At 44.1% G+C, this 18208-nt stretch overlaps 2 protein-coding genes across 3 annotated transcripts in view; both read left to right on the top strand.

The window, feature by feature from the left end:
* The window catches only part of PIWIL2 (piwi like RNA-mediated gene silencing 2), a 54572-nt gene extending 47801 nt beyond the window's left edge, over positions 1–6771 (top strand). The window contains exons 21-23 of the mRNA XM_010996080.3: positions 3291–3544; positions 3988–4095; positions 4878–6771. Coding sequence (XP_010994382.1) covers positions 3291–3544; positions 3988–4095; positions 4878–5034 — 519 coding nt within the window. The 3' untranslated portion in view covers positions 5035–6771. The remainder of the gene's footprint in view (positions 1–3290; positions 3545–3987; positions 4096–4877) is intronic.
* Positions 6772–13676: 6905 nt separating this feature from the next.
* Positions 13677–18208, top strand: part of SLC39A14 (solute carrier family 39 member 14) — a 38747-nt gene continuing 34215 nt past the window's right edge. For both annotated transcript variants that reach the window (XM_031442236.2, XM_031442237.2), the window contains exon 1: positions 13677–13870. In XM_031442236.2, coding sequence (XP_031298096.1) covers positions 13705–13870 — 166 coding nt within the window. In that variant the 5' untranslated portion in view covers positions 13677–13704. The remainder of the gene's footprint in view (positions 13871–18208) is intronic.

The following is an 18208-nucleotide window of genomic DNA, read 5'->3' on the forward strand; positions in this document are numbered from 1 at the left end:
ATGTGCCATTGCCAATAGCTTGCCTGGCCCCTTTTCTTCCTTTTTTTTTTTTTTTCCCCAAATTTTTTTAATGGAGTAAAATACACGTAACATAAAATTTACCATCTTAACCATTTTTAAGTGTAACATTTCAGCGGTATTAAATACATTCATAATGTGCAGGCATCACCGCCGTCCGTCTCCGTAACTCGTTTCATCTTGTAAAACTACAACTCCGAACCTCTTCAACAGCCACTCCCCGTGCTCCCCTCCTCTTAGCCTCTGGCCACCACCATTCTACTTTCTGTCTCTGAGTTTGGCTACTCTGAGTACTTCATGTAAGTGGAGTCACACTGTGCTTGTTTTTGCTGCGATTGGCTCATTTCACTTAGCATGATGCCTTCGAAGTTCATCCATGTTGTAGTATGTTGCAGAATTTCCTCCCTTTTTAAGGCTGAGTAACATTCTGTTGTACGTATATACCACATTTCACTTATCCACTCATCTGTTGATGGACACTTGAGTTACTTCCATCCTCACACAGGTGGGCCTCCAGTTGCTCACCTGTCCTGTCCAATCACAATCCAGACCTTGCTCGCGCTCTCCCTGGAACCCTTGACCTTTCTTTTCTGACTGAATTGTCTGCTGATTCTTTTGCTGAGGCATGATACTCACTTCCTTCAGAGAACACATGTCTTATTCTTCTCTGTTCTCATAGCATTTTGCTTATACCTTTAAATGTTATTTATAATGTATTGAGAACATTTTGGTCTGTATTTGTTTCCCTGGTTTTATTTTGAGTTCCATTAATACTTAGAAGGTATCAAAATAATTGTAAAATTTTCTGAGACTAGCACAATGGCTTATATCTAGTGGGCATTAAGAGTTTGTTCAGTGAATGAATGAAATCATACCAAAAAGCCCACCTCGAACTTTCAGCAAATACTCATTTTCTGCTGGGCCCTCGCTGTTGTGGTCAGTGCTGGGGACACCAAGCCAGCAAGCACAGTCCTGCCTTCAAGGTTCTCATTCACTGCTTCGTGTATCTGCCCGAGTACCGAAGTGATTTAATAATGTACCTTCAACGTTTATGTTTCAATTTTGTGACTTGTCTCTTATTTTGACCCCTTCCCAGATCATAGTCTTATCATCTGTGAAATGAGAGGATGGGCCAGGTGACCTAGAGAAGTCACCCTTGTTGCCTGTTGTTCTTAGAGTCTAAAGCTCCTTCATGACAGGAATCATGCCTTTCACTCCTGCTGGAAGCTTACATAGGGCCAGGCATAGTGTCTCACTCAGTGGTTGGTTAGCAGTAAAAGAGGCAGTATCAGTGAATACTTCAGACAAATTTGATTCTTTTTTTCACTCCATTGATGTTGTCAGATCCCTTCCCTGTGCTTCAGAATATCCGTATTTCCTTGATCTAGCTCGTTCTCAACTTTTGTGTATAGTTTTTAAAAAAAACCCATACATACAGACACTCACTTTATCCCTCTTAACCTTGAGAAGAAGGTAAGGTGGTTTACCTCCACTTTTCAGCCGAGGAAACTGAACCTTAAAGATCATAGCTGAGGAGCAGCACATTCAGACTCAGTCCCAGGTCTCCTGACCCCGGATCCAGTACAGTTCTCTCTCTATTCATCTGTGAAACCAGGCTTTCTTCCAGATCTAGGTGCTTTTGTTACCCACCCTCTAACCCAGCATGTAAGTTGGGGGTCTTTGGGAAGTCAAAGAAATGTGCTAACTTTGGCAAAATGGGGATTAATTGGTAAGATGATGGAGAATCTCCAGGGACTGGCGAGAAAGTGAGCATCAATCTGGGAGATGGACAGGAGCCACAGTAGTTCCTGGAGTTCCAGGAGCAGGGAGCTTCTCATTCTCTGCTGCAGAGTCAGAGTGAGGGAGGCATGTTCTACTGACGTGGCTTGAATCATCTCTGTGTCCTTGGGTTAGTGCGGTGGTCCTCAGCTGGGGGCAGTTTTGTCTTCCTAGGGGGCAGCCCAAAGACACTTTTGGTTATAACCAGAGATTGCTACTGGCATCTAGTGGGGAGAGGCCAGGTATGCTGCTGAACATCCTCCAGTGTCACCCCAAATAACGAAGGTCAACCGGCCCCACGTGTCAGAGGTTTAAGGCAGATAAAACCTGGGTGAGGGGGAGGCATCTCAGTTAATAATAATCCACCAGACTGTACCCTGTTGGAGGCAGGAGGACACTAAAATGCTTTTACCAAAAAAGGCGGGACGGCTGCTAGACAGCCAAAAACAACGTAAAAACAAAGAAGTACTACAAATGGGAACAACAATTCCAGTGTTGGAAAGTGAGGATGAATTACATGTTTGTAACTATAGTCCTGAAGGTGTCTCAGAAAAAGGGACATTTATAAAATACTTGACTTTCAAGCTTAAACTCCAGAAAGATTCTAGGTGATTACTTATTTTTAAAAATGGGTTCTTTGAAATGAAGCAAGTTTTCATGCTGAGTACCTATAAGAATGTATAGTGTATGTCTATGAAATTCGGTGATAATTTAGGGATTTAAGGGGAATTGTGAATAAAAACCTAGATTGAACCTCACTCAGAGTCAGACTGTCCCTTACTAGCTGAATTAAACCAAAGCACTTTTAAGGAAGCTTCTACTTTAAAATGAAACAGCTTATTTCTTTGAACTATTGAAGTCAGATACAACTAGAACATAATTATATTCTCTAAATGGGGAAAAAATTATTCTTGAGACTGATTCAAGCTGCCATTTAATTTGGACGCATGGACAGTTTACCATGACTGCTATTTACTTATAGTAAGACTGTTTCACCCTATACCTGATGGTGGGATAATATTTAGTGAAGGACCCTTGCATTTGTTAGCAATTCTGGATGTTGCTGATACACAAAAATGGGAGGGTAGCGGATCTGTGGGATGTGCGGTCATATGTTAGAATTTCTTAAACAGTTCACCTTGTTCTTTCCCTAGACAGTAATTAGTGTTAAATCCAAGTAGAAGGAAGACTGATTCAGCCCATAATTTTCCTTCCTTTTAACTTTGCTCACACGGATCCAGTATAAGCTGCATGTGACTCATAGCTTGCTTATTTGGTCTCATATTTTATAACACCTTCGCTGTACCAGACTTGTTTTACTGCCCTGAGGAAGCCTAGAGATGACTGGAAGCTGCTTCTCCTTGACCTTCTGACATGATGGCTCTGGGCCCAGCTGTCAAAGGGACCTACTGCTGTGTCTCCAGGTTGTTCGTTGAGTGAGCCTCCCGCTGCCCCAGGGCTGCACAGTTCACCTCGGTACGGTGTCGTTTCAGGTGAACCACTGTCTCCCAGAAAAGATTGTGGTATACCGTGATGGAGTGTCTGATGGCCAACTAAAGACAGTTGCCAACTATGAGATTCCTCAGCTACAGAAGTGTTTTGAAGCTTTTGAGAATTATCAGCCCAAAATGGTGGTATTTGTAGTTCAGAAGAAAATCAGCACCAATCTGTACCTGGCTGCTGCCGACCACTTTGTGACTCCCTGCCCTGGGACTGTGGTAGATCACACAATAACAAGCTGTGAGTGGTAAGTGGGCGGGACGTATTTCAGCCTGAACAGGTAGAAGAAGTTATCTGTTCCCTGGGTATTGGGCTGGGGAGGTTGCCTGGAGAGATGCGGCATGGAATCCTCAGAGAGCTTACTGTTAAAAAATAAAACTTTAAAAACTATTTTAAAAACACACAGACCAATAGTGAAGCTTTTATCTCATAAGTATAAAATATTGAACATACATTTTTTTTCTAAGAAGATGAGTGTTTGACCTGCATACAGATGTGTTTGCTTCTTAAATAGCCTGTTGAGTCAGGAGATCTGAGTTCTAATCCTGATTTGGTCCTGGTATGTCCTTGATCCAGTCATTTGACCTCTCTGAGCCTTAGGTGAAGGAGCTAAAATGATCTCCAAGATCTTTTCCAGCTCTGTTTGGCCAAACCCAACCATACCATTGCTTTGTACTTTTTCCTCACTAGGGTGGACTTCTACCTTCTTGCCCATCATGTACGACAGGGTTGTGGCATTCCTACCCATTATGTTTGCATTCTCAACACTGCAAACCTGAGCCCGGATCATATGCAGAGGTGAGCTGACCGGTAACTTACTCCGTCTCATCAATAATTCTACAGTGAGCTAAGTCTAAAACCTGGAATTTAAAAACCACTGAATCAAATTGGATCACTGGTTTTGGCTTAACAGTTTTCTGATTCGCTTTGGAAGCATTTTGAATTTCTCTTTTGAAATTGGATTTCCTATAATACTCACTTTCTCTTATACAGTCAGAAAAGGCAAATACTGCCCACCCCCAGGAGTGCTTACTTCTTGAGTTTCTTCATGACTTTCATAATAATGGTATCTTTTTGAGGAGTAATTGATAATCCCTGCTGTACATTAAAATTACCTGAAGAGCTTTCAAAAAAATACTAACACTCAAGCCTCACCCCTAAGTATTCTGAGGCATTTGTGTTTTTTAAAATGCTCCCAAGGATTATGACCTACAGCCAGGTTTGAGCCCTGTTGCTCTTGAGCTTAGATTATATAACTCTGCTGAGGTACTTAACCTTCTGCAGCCTTTTCTTGAGGCAAAAAAAGTTCTCCTTGTTGTTTTCCTTGTTTTAATACAAAACAGGAGCACCTAAAAAGTGAGGGAATTTACCCGTGGCCTCTTGACTTACAAATAGTGGGAGTAGAAGCAATTCCACTTAAAAATAATGATTCTAAAAAGTTGCATCATGTAATTATGTATTCCTCAGCCCCTCAAGTTTGCCGGCAAGTGTGCTGAGTGTTATGCACCCATAAGTACATAATCGTGTTCCAAATTGAGGGTGGAGAGTAAAAAGGATCGTGTTTTCTTCTTGGCCTTCAGGTTGACTTTCAAACTGTGCCACATGTACTGGAATTGGCCTGGTACCATCAGAGTTCCAGCTCCTTGCAAATATGCCCACAAGCTAGCTTTCCTGTCAGGACAAATCTTGCATCATGAGCCAGCCATCCAGCTGTGTGAGAACCTGTTCTTCCTGTGACTGGACAGTCAGGACATGGACTGGGCAGAGCAATCAGACTTCCGAACTCAGCTGTGAACTCAGCTGTGCAGGATCCAGAGCGACTGAAAGGGTTTTTTTGTTGGTGTTTTCCCGTCACCAACCCAGTAGAATAAGATTATCTTCTGTTTCTCTTTTTTTCCTCTTTTAAACCTGATATCATCAAGAAGCAGGTTCCATTCTAAATTATCAGCTAGAAATTGTCTTGCTGCCTTTGTAGAGCCAGTGCTACTGCGTAGATGGAGTGGGTGGAGACGGGGGACCGTTTAAGAGCCTCCAGGGCCAAAGAGCTGTAGAAGCCTGCGGAAGCATCAATTACACCTACAAACGCTACTTACCAAGCGGTTCCCATTTCTGGCGCCAGAGGTGATGATGAACGAAGTCATTGCAGGTTTCTTAAAGTAGAGAGCTACTTTATTTAGGCAACTGGGGGAGGTAATAAAAAGGCAAAGTTTTTCAAGATACAGGCTGTTGCTGGCAAGTGTGAAAGGCGTGTAGCAAAAACCAGCTGGTGGGATAGCAAAAACCAACTCTCTAGGGATTGAGTTGGTGACACCTGTGACTTGAGCAGGCTTTGAAAGGGACACTTAGCTATTTCTCAGCCTCCAGAGAGAGGCCAGATGCATCTTTTTCTGTGGATTTTAGTTGCTTTGTAGTAGGCCATGTTGATTTCTTCCTCCCTCCCTCCTCCCCACTCTCCCCCTGCCCGGGCCTCCTAGTTACACACACACACTCACACCTTTGCTCCTTGTTACTATCTTTAGTAAGTTTCCGTTTTTTTTAAAGTAAGAATCAGAACATGCGAAATTCAGCAGCTAGGAGGGTTCATGATGGGGCATGAGCTTTTCTTGACCCTTTCTCCTCAGGGTGTCGCCTTCTTTTCTGTTGATATGTTTGCAAATTGAATCACTCATTTCCCTTGCTCAATACCCACTTCCCGGCCATTGGCTCATTTTGTCAGGAATTTTTCTGAATCCACATTAAGATTTCCAGAAGTTGGCTTTGGGAAATGTGACACTCCTGCCAAAGCCTGGGCAGTTCAGTTTAGGAAGTTGTCACTGTGCCTGTGGGTTTCAGTGTTTTGGGGAAGCACTTTTTTGTGTGTTTCTTTTTCCCCATTTTAAAATCTTCCAGTCCTTTCAGGGCTAATTCAGTCTTAACTTTGCTTTACCTGGGTTTTAAAAGCCAGTTTTATTTAACCTTTTCAAATTTTTATTTATTTATTTATTTATTTTTGGTGTGATGGCTGGGAGGAGATGAAGCAGAAATCCTCATTTTATATGACAGTGTGTGAGAAGAGAAACTTTAGCTTAAAACTCCTTAGAAGAAGAAAACCAAGCAAATGTTCTGTTGGCTGCAGTGCCTGGCAGAGGCGGGGAGGCCCTGGGTGTCCACCGTCTCGAGTGCACGTCTGGTCCCCTTCGGAGAGGGGGTAGGAAGGCTGAGACCTGGGATTTAAACACCAGGGGAACAGACACACTGGATCGCTGGTTTTGGCTGAAGTTTTCTGATTCCCTTTGGAAGCATTTTGAGTTTCTCTTTTGAAGTTTGATTTCCTAATACTCGTTTTCTCTCATATAATCAGAAAAGACAAATACTTGAATATAATACAAAAATTTCTTCACTTTTTAATCCTGGTTTTCTTGCCTTGGTTTTTCAGTCTTAATGTGAAATGACTGGGTCATGGGGTGGGAAACAAATAAAACCAAATTTGTATAAGTGTGTAATTTTATTTGAAATGATGTCATTGACATCATATTGGTATAGTTCTTTCCTTCATAGAGTTCTGGCATTTGTTAGAATTATTAACATGCCACTATGCATGCTGGGTGCAGCTCCAGTATTAGTACCCAGGTAATTTTGCTGTGATCTGGGCAGTAAGATTTCTTGGAAAACACACTAACAGTCTTACTTCTGGCACAAATGAGGCGTGTGTGGGTGTGGGTGTTTGTGTGGGTGTGGTCTTGTTTTTAAAGATCTCTTTTCCTGTCAGTTTCTGTTAGCCTAAGTGAGAGGCAGCTCCAAAGGGGAGCCCTCTCTTCTCATCTTTTTCTAGTGCTTGCCCTTCTCTGCATATACCCATGGTGTGTTTTATAACCCTTAGAAATCCCTCCCCAAAGCACCCTGGCTGCTTGCGTTACCACTACATCCTTTTCTCTTTATTTAGAAGCTCGATTCTTAAAGGATGCAGTGCTTCTTGAACTCATTCTAGAAAGAACCGAATTTCTATACAGTGTTACAGGGCCCTGTTCACTTGGGCAGCATTTTGTTGAATGGTGTGAAAAAGGGAGCAGTTTTGTAAATGGTTAGCTCTTTATATTGAAAACGTTAAAATCTGTGCCTGAAATTTCTCAGTGATTTGGGATTATTGGAGAAGACCCTGCTTTCTCTTTGTGGTTCCACACCTAGCTTTTTCTGAGTTTCTTAGTAACTTTCCCTGCCTGGGCTTATTTTCTTTCTTTAAAAAAATGAGGCAAATCAAGAGAATGAGAAAACAAGCCACAGACTGGGAGAAAATATTTGGAAAAGACACATCTGATAAAGCACTCTTACTCAAAATATACAAAGAACTCTTAAAACTCAACAATAAGAAAACAAACAACCTGATTAAAAATTGGGCAAGAAGACCGAAACAGACATTTCACCAAAGAAGGTATACAGTTGGCAAACCAGCGTGTGAAAATATGCTCAACATCACATGCCATTAGAGAATTACAAAGTAAAATGAGGTCGTGCTACACATCTGTTAGAATGGCCAAAATCCAAAACACTGACAATCCCAAATGTTGGTGAGCTCACATTCATCACTGCCTCAGAGAATATGAAATAGAGCCACTTTGGAAGGAAGTCTGTAGTTTCTTACAAAACTAAACATACTTTTATCATATGATCTGCCCACATGAGCTTACTGCTTATATCTACACAAAAACCTGCACATGGATGTTTATAGTAGCTTTATCCATAATTGTCAAAACTTGTAAGCAACCAAGATGTGCATCAGTAGGTGAATGGATAAACAAACTGTGGTACAACCAGACAATGGAATATGATTCAATTCTAGAAGGAAATGAGCTATCAAGGCATGAAAAGACCCAGAGGAAACTTAAATGCATATTACTGAGTGAAAGAAGCCAATCTGAAAAGGCTACATATTGTATGATTCCAACTGTATGACATTCCAAAAAGGCAAATACTATAGAGACAGTAAAAGGATCAGGGGTAGGAGAAAGGGAGGGATGGAGAGGCAGAGCACAGAGGATCTGGGGGGCAAGGAAACTTCTGTATGATTTGTAATGGTGGATACATGTCATATATTTGTCCAAACCCGTAGACTGTGAAACACCTAAGCATGGCCATGGACTTTGGGTGATTATGATATATATGGATGTAGGTTCATTAACTGTAGCACATGTACCATTCTTGTGGTGGATGTTGATAGTAGGGGAGGCTATGTATACAGGGAATCTCTACCTTCTGCAAATTGTACTGTGAACCTAAAACTGCTTTAAAAAAATTTTTTTTTAATTTTTTTTAAAGAATGAGTAAGGGAGACTTCTGGCAACACGGCAGACTGGGCTGACCACATTGACATGCTGGCTAAAATGGAAAAACATTTTTTTTTAATGTTAAGTAGCTGGATATGGGGGAAGTGGAACAAGGGGAGAGAGGAAGTTGTGGGTGGGGAGGAAGGAAAATGTCGAGGTACAAGAAGGAAAGGGGAGCCAGAGTGGCTACAGTTGATGCTGGCACAGCTCCCAGGGCTACAGACAAAACGCAGGGACAGGAGCACTGAGGTTTTTAAGGTAGGGATACAAGATGCAGCCTTAGACCCAATAGGTGCAGGATTGCTGGAGTGAATTCTCCTGGATGAAGAGAGCTGGAGCCTTGAAGGGGAGTAGAGATTCTGTGCCAACCATCCTGGGGGAACAGCAAGAACACTGGGGGCAAAAGGCATTCATGAGAAATCCCCGAGCCTGGGCCACAGACAGGTGTGTACAGCCTGAATCCATGTTGTTAGCATGTGGAAAGCATGTCCACACACTGGACAAATCACCATGAAGACTGGCCCAGGCTGGTGTGAGCCCTGCGCCCTGCAGAAACAAAACACTCAGTCAGTTGGGTTGCAGCTAGAGAGGTCTAAGTGGGAACTATGGAAGAGAAGACATAGAAGCGAATGAGTTCCTCCAGGTTAAAACAAAGAGCCGCACAGTATGGAAGATATAAAGACAGGGTTTTCCAGAATGAGAGACAAGCATGAATCCTCCGCCTGAAGAAACTCACTGAGATAGCGAAGAGCACAGCCACCCCTGGATGTACTGTGGTGAAGCTCTAGGACACCAAAGAGAATCTTAAAAACCGCCAGAGAGACTGCTCACAGGGAAAAACTGGCAGCAGACTTGTCAGCAACCACAACAGATGCCGAAAACAAAAGGAATAATAACTTAAAAATGCAATGTCCACTTGTAATTCTGTTCCCAGCAAGACATTCATTCAAAGTGTTGCAGGAAAATAGGGCGCGAGAGGATGGTCACATTTCAGGTCTTGGGTGAGTCCCTGGGACGAGCCTCCAAGTGAGGGTCCTTGGCTTCACACAGGAAAGGACTCAACAGCAAACCGAAGTAGAGTGAAAGCGGGTTTATTCAGGGAGATAACACACTCCATAGACAGAGCGTGGGCCATCTCAGAAGGCAACAGTGGGCCCCGAGGTGGTGGTGGAGGGGTGGTTAGTTTTTATGGACTGGGTAATTTCATATGCTAACAAGTGGGAGGATTATTACAAATATTTTGAGGAAGGGGCAGGAATTTCCAGGAATTAAGCCACCACTCACTGTTTGGCTTTTTATAGTCAGCCTCAGAAGTGTCCTGGCACCTGTGAATGTATCATTTAGCATGCTAATATATTACAATGAGTGGATAATAAGGCTTAATTAAGATCTACTGGAAGTTGAATCTTCTGTCATCTTGGGTTCTAAGTAGTTTTTGTCCTATCCTCAACATTCTTTTAAAGGTTGTGCCCTGCCCCTTTCCCTCCTGTCTCAAAAGGTGAAGACATTTTCTAATAAAGATCAGAGCAGAAGTTAATGAGATAGAGGACAGAAAAACAATAGAGAAAATCAACAAAACCAAAAGTTGCTTCTTTGAAAAGATTAATAGAATTTGCAAAACTTTACCTAGATTGGCCAAGAGGAAAAAAAAGAAAGACAAATTACTAAAATCAGGAATGAAAGGAAATAAAATACCTTACAGAAACAAAGGATTATTAGGGAATACTGTGAACAATTAAATGCCAACAAATTAGGAATCTTAATGAAATGGACAAATTCCTATAGATAACTTGCTATTGAATCGACTTATTTTTTCCCAGTTGTCCTTTTTGTCTGCTGAAACCATCAGATGATAACAGAAGTGACTGAGGCTTCTAAAGATGTTCTCTTTTGGCTGACAGAGTGTGGGGTGCTAGTCCTCTGACAGGATTTTGGAAAAACTAGAACCTTCACATTGCCTTTGATCCTTTTAAATTCTCTGACATGCCAAAACATAGAAAACTCATTTTTCTTCTTGAAAGTATCATAGAACACCGGCCACTTCAGTCTCTCTAGAGCTGGCCTGATAGCTGGGGAGTGGAAAGGGGATCTTTGCCCCACCCTGCTGACCAAGTTGCTACCATGTCAACGCAAACCAAAGAGGGGACTTTAATTTCCTGAGTCCCCAGTCCCTCCCTATACAGTCTCAGGGCTGGGGTTTCATTTCACTAGCTTCTTTCCCGAGACTGTGGGAAATCTGTCTGCACATCTTTTGGCAGACAGCTGTGGTATCTTGTCAGAAGGGAAATAGCAGTCACAAAAATGTCAGATTTTTGTGCAGTCCCTTAAATACTGCCCGACATTATACTTAGAGCTGGCCTTTTCATTCATCCAATATTTATTGAGCATCTATTATGTGCAAGATGTTATTGTAGGGGATACAGGTATATATAGAAATCTTCGGTAATCAAGAAAGATTAAGGTCTAATAAGGAGGTTAGAGAGAAATGAAATTTTAAGGGGAAAATGGAAGTACCATAAAGCATATGAACTATTTTAATTCTGTGAATCACAATCCAATAATGGAGAATGGAATCAGTTTGGTGGGCTTGTTGCCACTTTTTAAAAAACTGAAATAGAAATATAACATATCCATACGTTGCATATCTAAGGAAGTTTTCTAAGATTTTTGTTTGCTCTATTGTTATTTGTACTGGAGATGCAATGCAAAACATTTTTTTACTGTGGGTTACAGTTTAAAAATTTGAAAAGATAGATCAAATATGCTTTGAAAGAATCAAGAAGCTTTGTGAAGGGAGGGGGCTTTGAAGAGTTAGAAATACAACAAGTGGAAATGGGTAATAAGAGGAAAGAGGGGTATACGAGGCAGACAGTAAGATAGAATTGGGGCCCCAAACCTGGCCCTAGGCTGGAAAGACTGAGTGACAAGGCAGGACTTTGGGTGCACCTAAAGAATTTAGTGTGGGGGTGGATGTGGAGAGTTAAGACCTTCTGATTTTGAGCTGTGTTAATAATTAATTGAATTCCCTAATGGATTACTGATAGCTTATCAGCTCTGGTGGACTTCGGCAGCTCTACCCTTCACTGGTTGCAAACAAGTGAGAACGCTGTGATAGGCCCTGTGGTGGGGTGTCTTGTCCTGCCCCCCTCCCATCTCTCTGACACATGCCTTTTTCCCCCAGTTTGTAGTATTGACACACTGCCTGGAAGAACCTTTGGGATTGCTTTTAGACCTCAGTTTTAAGGGAGAATTTAACATCTCTTTGTAATACATTTATGGGTGTCATACTTTTCAGAGCTCTATATATTAGAAGCATGCTTGTTTCACTTAATCACTGGGTGAGTTTCTCATTCCTTTTCCAGAACTTCAAGAAAAGGGAGGGGTGGTAGAGACTGGGCCATTTCTGACAGCCTATTGGAGATGGGGTTGAGTCTCAAATAGATGACATAATGTCTGAAAAATACCTAAGTTTAACCAAGAAAGACAAATATAAAGGGTTATTACAAAGATGAAGGGGCTCTGAGGGAGATTCTGCAAGAGATACTATTACTTTGAAATCTCTTGGCAAATGAAAAGAATATCACCCCACCCCTTACCCAACTGGAGCACTGTAATTGCAGGGTGAGGATAATTAAATTTTAGAAAAACCCACCATCCAGCTAGTCTCTTCAAGAGTGGCAGAAACAGTCTGGCCTTCTCTGGCTTTGCTTCAGTGCCTTTCTTTCTTCCTCTCTACCCTCCTCCTAAGGAGGAACAGGCTGCCACTGAGTCACAGATTCTTCCTACCCCTTGCTCCTGGGATTGTCTGCTTCCCTTTCATATGGGAACTGCCATCATGGGCCTTCCTTTCCCTTGCAGAGTGGGATATGATCCCCCTTCTCTGTGCAAATTCTCAGAAACACTTAGTGCCAGCTGGGCACCAGTCACTGAGCTGGAACAAGGATGTGGATACTAACAGGCAACAGTCCTGCTTGGAAGGCCCTTCCTTTTGAGTCCCCTAAACCCAGGTGGCAGCTGGAGTAGCTGCAGAGGAAATAATCCTGACGTCCAGCCAGAATAGAACAATAGGAGTTAAATGGTGGCTTATTTTCCCAAGAAATTTGCATTTCCGAGGCTTGATATCCATCTCAATAGAACCACTCCACATCAGAAAAGGGTCCTACGACAATCCTCACACAAAAATTAACATTTCTCCCAGTTTTCTGGTTAAAAACTATGGCTTCCTAGGGAGCCTGATCGTTTTGGGGGGAGTGGTTTAACATCTAGTTTGGAAAAATGAGTATAGTATGGCTCATTTGGAACTTGAACTGAAGTTTTTTGTTCTTTTGTCTGGTGGAAAAATGCAGAAGAAACACCGTCTGTGGGTGCGTCCCTTTCTAGGGTGCATTTTGGAATCGAACATTAATCAGAAGATACATGTGTTTATGTACATACATACGTATGACGTGGGTAGCAGTAGCAGTGTTACTCCGAGGGGATGGAGGCCAGGTTGTGAGAACGCCCCCGGTTAAGGAGGGAAAGACCTTTTCTTTTTTTTAGTTCAAGTATGGTCAGTTACAATGTATCAGTTTCTGGTGTACAGCATAATGTCCCGGTCATGCATATATATACATGTTTGTTTTCATATTCTTTTTCATTATAGGTTACAAAATACTGCATACAGTTCCCTGTGCTATACAGAAGAAATTTTTAATCTATTTTTATATATAGTAGTTAACATTTGCAAATCTCAAACTCAAGGAGGGAAAGGTCTAGTAATGGGAGGTTTCCAGAGGAAGGAGGAGCCTGTGGGGCCTCGTGAAAGATGAATGGAATTCGCAGCAGGGTTAGAAGATGAAGCTGATAGAGCAGAGCTAGGAAGTGAGCTAGGATCTGGTGAGCTAGGGTCTCGGCCGGCGCCTAGAGGCGCGGAAAGGCGCTGGCTCGCTCCGCAAGCCTGGGCAAGCCAAGCGCTGGTCTGGGTCTAGCGGGCGGCTGGCAGGCAGCTCACACACGTCGCCCTACCGCCAGCCGGGGTCCCACGTGGCAGGCCCTGGGGACAGCGGGGTGGGGCGGGGCCGAGAGCGGGGGCGGGCCGGGCCGTGACGCGCAGGGTATATAGCGGGGCATGCGCGCCGCGCGGGGTACAGACGCAGGCAGGGGGGCGAGGGCGCGCGGGCTGCCTGCGGGGACGCACCGACCTAGCTGCGCTGCCCGTGCCGCTGCTGCTGCGGGCCGCCCGAGGGCCTGGCTTGTGAGGGTGCAGGGGCCCAGTGGCGTCCGCCCTGCTTCAGGTGAGGGGCGGACGGCGTGTGGGCGGGGCCGCGCCATGCGCCGGGGATGGGGCATCGCGCGGAGGAGCAGCGCGCCGCCAGGGCTCGGGGTCACCGGGTGGGGGTGGGGGCAGGGTTGCGCCGAGGATCCGGAGCCCGGCCGCGGTTTCCGGAGCCGCTCCGGTGAACCGGACCGGCACACGGGCCTGGACACTGGATGGAGGCGACACCTGGCCGCACTGCCACGACGAGGGTTACTTGGCGAGGGAAGGGGAAGGCAGAGCTGCGGTCCCTTCGGCTGGAGAGCGCGGGATGTGGGAGACAGAGCAGGATGTCGGGAACGGCGACAGCCGCGCTAAAAGGCTGAGAGAGGTTTCCTGGAGCCTATGGACACCAGGACAGAAAAAGCATAGAGTAGACGGGCAAATCTGGTGGGCAGCTCTCGGGGCGGCTCTGATTGGGCACTAGTGTCTGGACTTTGCTTTCCGGGAACTGTGTCCACCCTCCGCTACCCAACCCGGCCAGACCACCTACAGCTAAAGATAAATGCCCCATATCTTCCGGCAGGCCGGTGGCAGGAGCTGGAGAATGGCAAAGGAGGGACTAACTGAACTCCAACCTGGCTTATCCCGTGGGCATGGCTTTTTAGCTATTTTTGGTCCCTACCGAGTGAGTTAGGTGGTCTGGCGCAGGCTGCCCTCTCTTGGTGGGTTAGGGCAATGGGTGTCATCCAGTTTCACCGTGTGATCCTGAGGTCCAGCTGAGTCAAGAAATTTTCCTTAACTCTGCGTTGTGGCTTCCGTTTTGAGGATCTAGTGTCTGCTAGGGTCTGGGTGTCCTAGAGGACCAAGAGAGCATGATTTGGTGAGGGGGTGAGTGCTCTTGATGGCCTAAGGAAAGCTGTGGGGACAGGAGGAGCTTTGACCTAACCCTCCTGGAGCCTCCCTGGGCATGAATTTGTCTGTAGTCACTTTTTCCTCGGAACCCCCACTTAGGTGGGCTGCTGGGAATTGGTGGTGGTAACCTGTAGTGGGTACTACCCTGGCTACCTGGCCTCTGTCCCAGCTCTGCTCCTAACTTGTCCTATGGCCTGAGGAAGGGTCTTGCTAAGTCAGATTAGATCTGTGGTCTCTTATCCACAGCATCTACAATTAATCCTTAACTCTTAAAACAAGAGCCATAAAAACTGAGACAGACTTGATGAAGCAAGAGAAAGAATGTCGAGAATCATAACTTTTAGCAGCTGCAATTAAAAACTACACGTTCCATTTCTTGTTGGAGGCTCGGAGGTGAGTTTTTCGTAAATTGTATAGACTAGTGGTACTTTTCTTTGGTTTGCAGATATGACTGGAGGGCACCGAACAGAATTGTCAGCCCTCTGTGAGGTACCAGAGCCCTGTGATTCTAAGTATCTCATCCCCTCAGTATATAAATACATGGTGCCTGGTTTGCGCTTGGCTCTGCACTGGCCACTGGAGGGTGCGAAGAGAGAATGGGGCCTGGCTCTTGGAGACACTTGTTGGGGAGAAAGAACACCCATACATATAGAATAACATGGAGACACAAGAGAGGTCACATTTTTGTGTTCAGTCAAGTTCAGAGAAGACAGCGCTCTACTAGAGGTGGTGAAAGGTGGCGGGAGAATACCAGGCTTTTTTGAGTCAGATTAGATCTATTTAAGTCCTTGGCCCGGTCGCTCTCCAGCAGGGGGGTGCTGCAGCACGTTGTGATTGTGCCAGGAGCCTGGTAGAGGGCTTGTTATCGGCATCATCATCATCATTATCATCTCTGTGGGATGGAGTGGATTATTCAGGGGTCCTAGGCATAGATAGTTACGTTGGGTTGTAGGAATGGTATGAGCCCAGACTTACGGTTGATTCATCGTCTCCAATTTCCCTGCCTTTCTGGGTAGGCCTCTTTTCTTTGGCCTGCCAGGGATTGTTGCACAGATTCACTGCCCCTAAGGCTTTTTCCCACTTTTAGTTTTTGGAGCTACTCTGATTTCTTCAGATTATGGAAGTACTCCTTTTCTGGGCTGATAATTAAGCGGGAAGGACTAATAATGTGTGCGTGTGTATAGATCAGTGTGCGCGCATGCGCACATACAGTATCTTCCAGTCACTGGGTGGGTTCTGTTTTCAGACCATTTCCACCCTCTTCCTCTTGCCTTACCTCCCCACGCCTCTATTCCAGGAGGAACCTCAATCCATGCCCAATATTTACAGGATCTTGGCATCTAAGTGGTAGTGCTATGAATAGATGTATATGTCTGGAAATCGGGACCTCCTCCAAAATAATTCAGCCTGTTCGCCCTGGATGCCTGAAGACAGCAAGACTTAAACGTTTTGCAGAACCACAGACGATGGGAGGTTGAACTGGAAGGACTTTGGGAATCTTTGCGTCTAGGACTTTGTTTTACAACTGAAGAAACTAGGTATCAAGAGGTTAATTGGTGTTCCCAAGTAACGTTGCTTGCTGGTGGCCAAGAGGCTTGATAGAGAGGACCAAAGGAAGGTTTGATTTTTTATTCCTAAATGTTATAAAATTGCTGATAATCTTAGACTTTTCCTTGAAAACATGAAGGAGGAAGTGCTTATTTGGCGGGAGGTGGTTTTCTGCTTGTATGGATAGAAATTTCTTCTGGAGGAGTCTTCCCTTTTTCCTTCTCTTTCCAGACTCCCTAGAGACATAGGAGGGTGGGGAGTGGATGAGGAAGGATCATGCTGCTGGAGCCCCAGCCAGGACTTTCTAGATGTCTACAGTGAGACTTCTCTGACCTGGAGGCTGGTGGGCTGGCCGAATGCTGGCAGATAAGGAGTCCAGAGTCTGCTGCCAGCCAGGGGCCTCGTGCTCTCCCTGGGGCAAGCAGGGCAGCCTCATCACAAGGTCTCCGAGGCCCAGCTGCCCTGTCCTCATCCTCACCCATGGCTATCGAGGTTCCTAGATGGGGACCCCCCCCCACACACACACACAAAAGCAGGGGTGGGAGGGTGGCCACAGAATCAGCCTGGAGAGAGTGCTTGGCTTGCTCATCTATGGGAAACCAAATTCCCTGCCTTGGAAACTTAAGATCGATCTGACTATATCCTCAGGCCTCCTAACCTTCTTCAAAACTCAGGCCCAGGAGAGTCCTGGAGTTCGCTGAAATGAGAATGTGACTCTTGAATTGGGTCCTCCTTATTCAGCATTAGTAATAATAAAAACTGTCAGCTGAAAGTTGGGAATTTTTTTAAAAAATCCATGTTTTAAACAATTCATTTTACCTTAAAAACATGTGCATGCATTTTTTTTCTTCCAGTTTTATTTTAAACAGCACTGTTTAGGGTGTACAGCATAATGGTTTGTTTTATACACAATTATGAAATGACTTACCACAATAAACTTAATGAACATACATCATCTCATAGACATACAAGATTAAAGAAACAGAGAAAAAATTTTTTCCTTGTGATGAGACAGCCTTATTAGGATTTACTCTCTTAACAAGTTTCATATATAATCTACCGTTGTGTTAACTGTGTTTGTCATGTTGTGTGTTACATCCCTAGTACTTATTTATCTTATAACTGAAAGTTTGTACCTTTTAAGTGCCTTTATTCAGTTCCCTGCTTCCCACCCCCATGTGCATGTATTTTTATTTTCCAGAACTTTGATTGAGGGCCGAGGTCTTTTCTTTGGGTCTCCAGGTCCCCTAATTAGACTTGCAAATTGTTTATATATACAGATCACACCTGCATGTATCACCTGTGATTTCTCATTTCACTTCTTTTATTAAATTTTTTTCACTATATGTGAATTATATCTCAATAAAACTGGAAGAAAAAAATTTTTAATGGGAAAAGCTTTTTCTCTAGGCTGTATATTCACATAGTTCAAAGATCAGAAGGATAAAAAACAGTTTAAAAGGCACACACACACACACACACACACACACACACACACACACACACACACACACTCTCACACTCTCTCTCTCTCTCTCTCTCTCTCTCTCATACAGTGAAAGGTCTTAACCTCTGCCCACCCCACTCCCATTTTTACAAATGCTACAGGTTAGCGTTTTAGACATTGTTTAGCATGTTGCTTTTTTCACCCAGCAGCTCTGGTAGATCTTTCCATATCACTGCATAGAATGCTTTCATTATTCTTTTACTATAGCTGCATATTGTTCCGGATAGAGAAGTAAGGTAATTTTTTAACCAATATGTGTTGCCTCCCTCTCTCCCCTGACTTGGGTTGTTTCCAGTATTTTGTCATTATGTGCAAGCTGCTGTGAATAACTTTGTACAAATGGCATTTCCTACCTGTGTAAGTATGCCAACAGAAGAAATTCTTGGAAGTGGGATTGCTGGGTGACAG

This window comes from Camelus dromedarius, chromosome 36 (assembly GCF_036321535.1).
Source record: "Camelus dromedarius isolate mCamDro1 chromosome 36, mCamDro1.pat, whole genome shotgun sequence".
Classification (NCBI taxonomy): domain Eukaryota; kingdom Metazoa; phylum Chordata; class Mammalia; order Artiodactyla; family Camelidae; genus Camelus; species Camelus dromedarius.